Source organism: Chrysemys picta, chromosome 12, assembly GCF_011386835.1.
Source record: "Chrysemys picta bellii isolate R12L10 chromosome 12, ASM1138683v2, whole genome shotgun sequence".
Lineage (NCBI taxonomy): Eukaryota > Metazoa > Chordata > Testudines > Emydidae > Chrysemys > Chrysemys picta.
Window position 1 is genome coordinate 8437550 of NC_088802.1, and position 8774 is coordinate 8446323.

General features: G+C 56.1%; 1 protein-coding gene across 4 annotated transcripts in view; it reads left to right on the forward strand.

The window, feature by feature from the left end:
- VARS2 (valyl-tRNA synthetase 2, mitochondrial) overlaps window positions 1-8060 on the forward strand; it is a 15122-nt gene extending 7062 nt beyond the window's left edge. For 3 of the 4 annotated variants that reach the window (XM_008176875.4, XM_024113302.3, XM_042847896.2), the window contains exons 20-30: window positions 41-166; window positions 298-402; window positions 997-1065; window positions 1163-1241; window positions 1529-1656; window positions 2000-2152; window positions 3558-3767; window positions 4606-4717; window positions 5294-5475; window positions 6216-6365; window positions 7350-8060. In XM_008176875.4, the coding sequence (XP_008175097.3) occupies window positions 41-166; window positions 298-402; window positions 997-1065; window positions 1163-1241; window positions 1529-1656; window positions 2000-2152; window positions 3558-3767; window positions 4606-4717; window positions 5294-5475; window positions 6216-6365; window positions 7350-7451 (1416 nt within the window). In that variant the 3' untranslated portion in view covers window positions 7452-8060. Of the gene's footprint in view, window positions 1-40; window positions 167-297; window positions 403-996; window positions 1066-1162; window positions 1242-1528; window positions 1657-1999; window positions 2153-3557; window positions 3772-4605; window positions 4718-5293; window positions 5476-6215; window positions 6366-7349 lie in introns of those variants that run through there. The other variant, XR_006173879.2, reaches the window with a different exon arrangement.
- Window positions 8061-8774: the final 714 nt, after the last annotated feature.

The window sequence follows — 8774 nt, forward strand, 5'->3', positions numbered from 1 at the left end:
GATGGACCCATTGCTCACTCCTTCTCTTCCTCCCGCGCAGGTTGGAGACCTCCAGGAATTCTATCCCAACAGCCTCTTGGAGACGGGCAGCGACCTGCTCTTCTTCTGGGTGGCTCGGATGGTGATGCTGGGGGAGCAGCTGACTGGAGAGCTGCCGTTCTCCCAGGTGTGCGAGGCAGGGGGAGCTCAGGGCTGAGAGAACAGGGGGCTGTAGGTTGGGATTGAGGGCGCTGGCAGAGCTGTGGTGGGGGGACCAAGGGCTGGGATAACGGGCTCTGCGGTTCTCTCTCTTTCCAGGTTTTCCTGCACTCCCTGGTACGTGATGCCCACGGCCGGAAGATGAGTAAATCTCTGGGGAATGTCATAGACCCACTGGACGTCATTCACGGGGCCTCGCTGCAGGTACCACACCCCCCTCCCTCCCCGAGAGACCCTACGACAACAAACTGGCCCCTGCAGCATTGCAAAAGAGCCCCAGACAGACCCTGCAACAATAAACTGGGCCCTGCGTCTCTTCCCCCACCCCGAGAGACCCTACAATAACAAACTGGACCCTGCATTCCCCCTCCCCCTCAAGAGAGACCCTACAATAACAAGGCCCTTCATCTCTTCCCCCCAGCCCCACCCCGAGACATCCTACTATAACAAACTGGACCCTGCATCCCACCCTCAGAGAGACCCTGCAATGACAAACAGGGCCTTGCACTTCCCCCCCCCCCCCAATCTCTTTCCCCCTCGCCCTGCCAAGAGAGACCCTACAATAACTAGCCCCTGTATATCTATCTTTGCCACCCCAGTGAAACACTACCATTCCAAAAAAAACCCCTAAACAATACAACCTCCGTGCTCCAGGCACCCCTATAATAACAAACTGGCTCGCCCAGCCCCTCCAGGAGACCCTACAATAACAAACTGGCCTGCACTCACCGGAGACCCTATGAAAACACATCCCTCCCTGTCATGCCTGCCTCTGATGAGGCTCTCTCCTTGTTGCAGGATTTGCAGGGGAGGCTGCGAGATGGGAACCTGGACCCCCAAGAGGTGGCTATCGCCATGGAGGGACAGGTGGGTCCTTCCCCTCCCTTGTCCTGCCCCACTGACCCCCTTCCCCCATTCCCTTCAGTCAGCTCCTCCCCTTCATATCATCACCCTTCCATTCCAGAGACGAGACTTCCCCCAGGGGATCCCTGAATGCGGCACCGACGCCCTGAGATTCGCGCTGTGCTCCCATCGGGTCCAAGGTGAGAGCAGGTGCCTTTCCCCTCTAGGGGGCGCTAGCTCTGATCCTGCCTCGGGTAGGGGGACTGGCTCACTCAGGGAAAGGGAGATGGGGCCTTTCCCCTCTAGAGGGTGCTAGCTCTGATCCAACCCCAGGGTGGGGGATTGGCTGGCTCAGGGGTGCAGGGAATGGGACATGGGGTCTTTCCCCTCTGGGGGGCGCTGGCTCTGATCCAGCCCCAGGGCAGGGCACTGGCTGGCTTGGGGGCTGGGATCGGGGCCTTTCCCCACTTCTCTACATTGCCCCCAGGGGACGACATTAACCTGGATGTGGCCACGGTGCTGAGCTCCCGGCACTTCTGCAACAAGGTGTGGAACGCCGTCCGATTCACTCTGGGGGCCCTGGGAGAGGGGTTTGCCCCGCAGACCCCGGAGGAGGTAATGGGGTGTTTCGGGGGTGGGGAGGAGTTATGAGCAGCATTGGTTCTCTCTGCTGGCTGTGGGTGGAACTGCAGGGGGCAGTATAATGGGGAGGAGGGGGCACTGGGTACCAATGGTTCCTTCTGCTGGGCGCCTGTGGTATTGCAGGGGGTAGTATAATGAGTGACCATGGATGTATCTGACATGCTCTGTTGGGGACAAGGTGCATAGCAGGGAAGTGGGGAAATACTGGGTCTATGTGGTGCCCTCTGCTGGGCTTGGGTGGTATTGCAGGGAGGCAGCAATGAGCCCCAGAGATTTCTGTAACTAGGCCTGGAGTCAATCCTCCATACCCCTCCAGGTCTGCCCCAGCTCCCCCATGGACCGATGGATCCTTAGTCGTCTCTACCACACTGCAGCGGACTGCGGCCAGCGGTTCGGGGAGTATGAGCTGCATTTGGTCACATCCACCATCCACCACTTCTGGCTGCACAATTTCTGCGACGTCTACTTGGTGAGTGTCAGTTCTCCTCTGGCCTGGCTGGGAATCCTGCCCTCCTGGCTCTGTGTGGGGAGTTTTGTTGAATCTCGCCCTAGCCCCTGTTTCTGCCTGTTTTATAAAAATATATGCTCAAGAAGAAGCAGATCAGGATTGAGGGGCCTGCGGGTCAGAATTGAGGGGTACAGGTAGACCTGGGGAAGGGGGGGTACCAAATGAGATATCCCAGTGACTTGGTCCCATCTACAACCCTCCTTTGTTTATCCTTCCACCCTACCTATCCAACCCATCATCCAGTCTTCCACCCAACTTTGTAACATACCCAACCCAATGTAGCCATCCAACCGTCCGCCCAACCCAATGTAGCCATCCAGCCGTCCGCCCAACCCAACATAGCCATCCAACCGTCCAACCCAGCCCAACCCAACGTAGCCGTCCAACCCAATGTAGCCATCCAACCGTCCGTCCAACCGTCAGCCCAACCCAACGGAGCCGTCCAACCGTCTGTCCAGCCCAGCCCACCCCAACGTAGCCATCCAACTGTCCGTCCAACCCAGCCCAACCCAACGTATCCATCCAACCATCCGTTCAACATAGCTCAATCCATCATGTCCAACCAGCAGGGCCAGCTCCAAGTTTTTTACCGCCCCAAGCAAAAAAAATGTCCCGCGCCCCCCAACTCTGCCCCTTCCCCGCCCCATTCCAACCACTTCCCCAAATCCCCGGCCCCACCTCCTCCCCTGGGCACGCTGCATTTCCCCTCCTACCCCTTCCTCCTGTCCCAGGCAAGCCTGGGAGGGAGGGGGGAGAAGCAGAGCGGCGGCGGCACGCTCTGGGGAGCAGGCGGCAGTGGAGCGGAGGTGAGCTGGGTGGGGAGCGGTTCCTCTGCCCCCCCCGAGTTACTTCCGGTGGCCCTCCCCGCGACCCCCACCGCCGCAGCTCACCTCTGCTCCGCCTGCTCCCCTGAGCGCGCCACCACCGCTCCACTTCTCCCCCCTCCCTCCCAGGCTTGCCGCAAAACAGCTGATTCGCGTGGGAAGCCTGGGAGGGAGGGGGGAGCGGCGGCGCGCTCAGGGGAGCAGGTGGCAGTGGAGCGGAGGTGAGGTGGGGGGGAGCGGTTCTTCTGCGCCCCCCCCCCCCCGAGTTACTTCCTGCGGCCCTCCCCGCGCCCCCCACTGCCACAGCTCACCTCCACTCAGGGCCGGCTCCCGGCTTTTTGTGCCCCAAGGAAAAAAAAAAAGGAGCCCGAGTGCCGCCCCTTGTTAAGTGCCACCCCAAGCACGTGCTTGGAGTGCTGGTGCCTAGAGCCAGCCCTGCCAGCCATCATGTCTAACCCAATGTAGCTAACCCATCCATCCAACACAACCTATCCACCTAAGCTGTCATCACCCTGCTATACGGCCTCTCCCTCCCTTGGCAGGAGTCGGTGAAGCCCGTGCTGCAGAGCAGGGATCAATCCCGGATCCTGCAGACCCGCCAGACGCTCCTCAGCTGCGCCGACCTGGGCCTGCGCCTCCTCTCGCCCTTCATGCCCTACCTGACGGAGGAGCTGTGGCAGCGGCTCCCCAAGCCGGACGCGGACTCCGCTCCCAGCATCTGCGTGGCCGGATACCCCAGTGCTGGGCAGCTGGTGGGTGAGCTCTGGGCGCCGAACGGGAAGGGGTGGCTCAGTGGAGAGGGGGTTGGGCTGGGACCTGCGGGATCTGAGTTCAGTTCCCAGCCCTGCCACTGCCTGCCTGTGTCATCGTGGGCAAGTCACTGAATCTTTCTGGGCCTCTGTGAAACAGGAATAATAATAATAATTAACTCTCCCCTTGTCTAGTAGACAGTGAGCTCTGTGGGGCAGGGACTGTTTCTCCCTGTGTGTCTGTGCAGCGCCCGGCACAACAGGGCCCTAATCTTAGCTGGGGCTTTTCTATGTTACTGTAACACAATAATGAACAACAGCATCACAAGTGAGGGGTCACTGGTTTGTTACTGTAGCTTCGATTATAAACCCATGGTCTTTGCTAGCAGTAGATTGACAGAGATGGTAGTAGGGGGTGGGGAGGTTGTTACTGTAGGGTTGATCATACACCCTGGGCTTTGCTAGCAATAGGTACAAAGAGGTTGGGGAGTTTGGGTGTGGGGGCGAAACGCTGGTTTGTTTTTGTAGGGTTGCTTAGAACACTTGATATTTACTATCAGTAGATCCACAGAGGTATGAGCTGGCCGTGGTTGGTTATTGTAAAGTTGCCCGGCATGTGTAGATCCGCAGAAGTAGAAGCCAAGGCTGGTTTGTTATTGTAGGGTTGACTATAAACTCTTAGACTTTAACAGCAGGAGAGAGCGCTTTGGGGGTGAGAGGTGCTGGTTTGTTACTGTAGGGTTGCTCATGAACAGTAGGACCTGGGGGAAGCAGCCTTAGGCAGAGCTGCTCCCTGGTGGGGCACATCAGAAACCACTGAATTCCCTTCCCTTCGCTGCAGGCCCATTGGTGTCGCCCCGCGGATGAGGACGACTTCCTGCTGGCGCAGGAAGTGGTGCGGGTGGCGCGCGCCCTGAGGGTGACCTACCGGCTGACGAGAGCCCGGCCGCCCGGTGAGCAGAGGGATCCCTGCCCATAGGGGCAGGAGGGAGTCCATGCCCCATGGCCTCTGTGCTGAGCTTGTCAATGACGGGCACTGGCTAGTGCCACCTGGACTGGGTGTTTAGGAACCCGGCTAAATTGCCTTGTCCCTACAGGACATGGGAGGGTGCAGCCCATTGGGGACTGCAATTCCCAGCACTCACTGGGAGAGCAGCCTCACCCGATTGGCTGCCACCCTGGCTCTAGCACCATCATGTCCACCTGATGTGATAGGTGTGGCCTGTGGGGGGGGACTACAGTTCCCAGAATGCACTGGGAGGGGAGCCTTTGCTCCATTGGTTCTAGCCAGATCTTGTGTGGTTGCCCCATATGGGTAAGATGGTGGCTGTGCCCCACTGGGGGAGACTACAATTCCCCAGCATGCACTGGGAGGGTAACCTTACCACATTGGCTGCCAACCTGGCTCTAGCCCTGTTTGGTCCCTCCAACATGGCGGGTATGGCCAATCAGCACTACAATTCCCAGCATATAGTGGGAGGGCTGCCCTGCCCCATTGGCTTATGGGCTCTCTCTCTCTGTCCCTGCAGTCTACCTGATGTGCTCAGAGCCAGCTGCCCACAGGGTGTACGAGGAGTACAGAGAGCCCCTGCAAACCCTGTCCCTGGCCGGCTCTCTGGAGCTCTGCCCCTCCTCCAAGGGTGCGGAGCCTCCTGTGGGCTGGGTGTGGGGGAGAGTGAACGACCACACTGAGATCTATATGGACCTGCAGGTAAGAGCCAGATGCAAACATCAGACATCAGGGCAGGTTGGGATGGAGGGCAGGGGGTCAGGAAGAACACTGGATAGTGTTGTTCAGTGAGGTGCATTGTGGGAGAGTTTATGGCTTCCTCTGGCCGCTGCAACAGGTGGGATACTGGGCTAGATGGGCCCGTGGCTCTGATCTGGGGTGGCAGAGGGCAGGGAAGGATCCCAGGCTAGACGGGTCCCTGGGACCTTGCGTATGGTGATGGGTTAGTGGAGGCAGGGGAGCAGTGTTCAGAGATCAGGGGCCCATTGGGGAGAAAGTGCAGGGCCAGTCAGGAATGTCCTCATGGGGAGGCGACTCAGGCTCCAGTTCCCATTGCCTAGAGGGTTAACTAGGCTCTTGGCTTGAGGTTGCACCACATCTCTCGAGGAAATTATTTCCCTAGCGGGACTGTGGCTCTATTGCCACAATGGGGCATACTCCGGGATTGAACCTGGGATCTGAAAACCCATCCTCGAACCCTTCGGCTAAAGGACTCCTCCCCCCACACCACTAAACTGTGTGGTGTCGGCAGCAGAATGCTATACCCAGTGTCACCTCTAGAGGGTGACATGATCACACATTTAACCAGGATGTCCGTCCTATCCCCGGAAGAGTCTGTTATACCCAGTGTCACCACTAGAGGGTGACAGGATCGCACACCTTTAACGCTTGTATTAATCTATACCTGGCTGTTTCATACCATCCTTTCCTGACAATCCCAGGGGCTGGTTGACCCCGAGGCGGAGCTCCCCAGGCTAGCGGCCCGTAAGAAGAAGCTGGAGCGGCAGATCTTGGAGCTCACGGCACGGACCCAGGCATCTGGCTACCAGGAGAAGGTCTCACCGAGAGCCCAGGCAGAGCGTCAGCAGAAGGTGATGGGCGGCAGTGGCTGGTGGGGTTTATGTCTGGTTGAAATGCTTTTAAAATATTTATTCAGTGGGGTAAAAAAGCCCTTTTCCTGCATTCACATTTTCACCTTTTTTATTATTATTTTGTGAATATTTTGGGGGGGGGGTTGAATTTTTTAAAGGAAAACATTTTTCCTGAAAATTTTGCTTATTTTTCATCAAAACTTTCTCTTTTTTTTTTTTTTCAATTTTCCCTGAGTTTCAAAAGTCACCTTTTTTTTTTTTTTTTTTTTTTTTTTTGAAAACCATTTGTTTTTAAATATTTCCAGTGAATTTTTTTTAACCCCACCCTGTGATTTCAACTGACTCGGATTAATAAAAGAAACCAGTGGAGACATTTCTTAGGAAATGAGAAACGAACACATTCGATTTTAAACCAGGCAACAAGGGCAAGAAAAACCTTTTTTGATTTTTTTCAAAATTTCTTGGGGAAACGTTTTTCTTTTGTATGTATGAGAGAGAGAGAGAGAGAGAGGGGCTTGGTCCAGCTGCTAGGGTGTGTGTGTGTGTGTGTGTGTGTGTGTGTACATACACATATTTTCCCATGTGTATGTGTGAATATGTAAGTGTATTTTCCCTTACAGCACTAGAGGGGAGTGTATGATGCCCATTTTAGCCACTGGGGGTGACATTGAGAGAGAATTTGGAGGGGTGTCCATGTGCCCATGTACAAATGATAGGTGAATTTGGAGGTGGGGGGATATGTGTGTGTATTGATCCCCGTGACGGGTGAATTTGGAGGTGCGGTGAATATGGGGGGGGGGGGTTGTATTGATCCCTGTGACGGGTGAATTTGGAGGTGCGGTGAATATGGGCAGGGTTGTATTGATCCCCGTGACGGGTGAATTTGGAGGTGGGGGGATGTCCGGGTTGGGAGGGGGCATGTCGGCGATGGAGGACGTGACTACGTTGATCAGATCTGGATTCCCCTCTCCCTCCCCCCGGTAGATTTCCTCTCTCTGGACGGAGCTGGAGCAGCTGAATCAGGCCCTGGAGAGCTTCGGCCTCATGTCAGCAGGGCTGGGAACGCCTCCGTCAGCCGATGAGTGAGTCACCTCTGGGCAAACTGGATCCGTCGCTGCTGGATGTGGAAGGGACCCAGGCGATCGGGCAGCCAGAGGCCGGGCTCTAATGCTGAGGATCGATGTGACTGAGATGCGAAGAGTCTTGAAGGCCTGTAGGGGGCCAGCTGCAGGGGGTCACTCGTGCTGCAGAGCACCAGAGCGCAGGTGCAGACTGCTCTGCCCTGGCCACCAGGGGTCACACTCGCGCCACGGATGGCGCAAACAAGCCAATTTCTAAGGGGCAGAGGAAACTGCCCTGTCTGGGTGCATGGCACACCCCTTGTCCCCCTCTAACCTCAGGGCAGGGCTCACTTACCTCCAGGGGGCGCCGTGACCCTCAGGCTCTGCCCTGCCCTCATGAGGGCAATTCAGACTGAACGGCCTCTGGACTTGGATTTCCCGCAGGAACCAGCTTCTGTTTGTCAAACCAGGCGCATCCCGGTGGGCAGATGTCACAGACCTGTCGCCCGTTCATCTCTAATGGCGCTGGCTTTTATGGAAATGAGGCGGGGCCCCGCAGCCTTCTGGGAAAACGAGCCAGTGGGTCTGTGGGGAAGGTGGGTCACCCATTAAAACTGATGGGGAACTAACCTGCTCTGTGACGTCAGAGCTGCTTTTATAGCGTCGCCTGAAGACAAGCCTGTGTGTGTGTGTGTGTGTGTGTTGTGGTTGTTGCCTGGGCTCTTGATTGTGTATGTATTATATTGAGGACTTAAGAATTCCCAGTTAACACTCTGAAGTTTGGTAGGTTCTCGGCCCTGGGTCAGTAGAATTGCTGTTCACGTGGGAACCCTGCCGTGCAGGGCTGGAACACTCATGCTTAGAAAAAAACCTTCTGTATTTGGAATCGTTTTAACACACTTCACCAAGTGACAAACATTCTCGCCCAGCAAGGGCGACGGAGATTAAACCGAATGTGCGGCTGAGCGTCTATCTACTCTCACCAATCTGGCAGAACAACCTGAAATATTAGTCATTATCGTCCTCCTCATCATCATCATCAGCGGTCGGCATGCCGGCATCTCCCACCCGCTGCTTATGCTAAGGCGTTTTGGGTCTTATGCCTTCATTGGTTGAGCTAAGCTATTGTCTGACAGGCCTTGAGGTGCATTGGTTCATGGTTGTTCTGCCTTAACTTACACGGATGCCTGACTAGCAAATGCCTCTATCATATTGCCCCTATCTAAATCCATGGTGCTCCCACAGCTTGAATACCGAGGGCAGATGTAGTCGCCCCATTTCAAAAACGGTATCTTGGAATTGGAAAAGGTTCAGAAAAGGGCAACAAAAATGATTTGGGATATGGAAC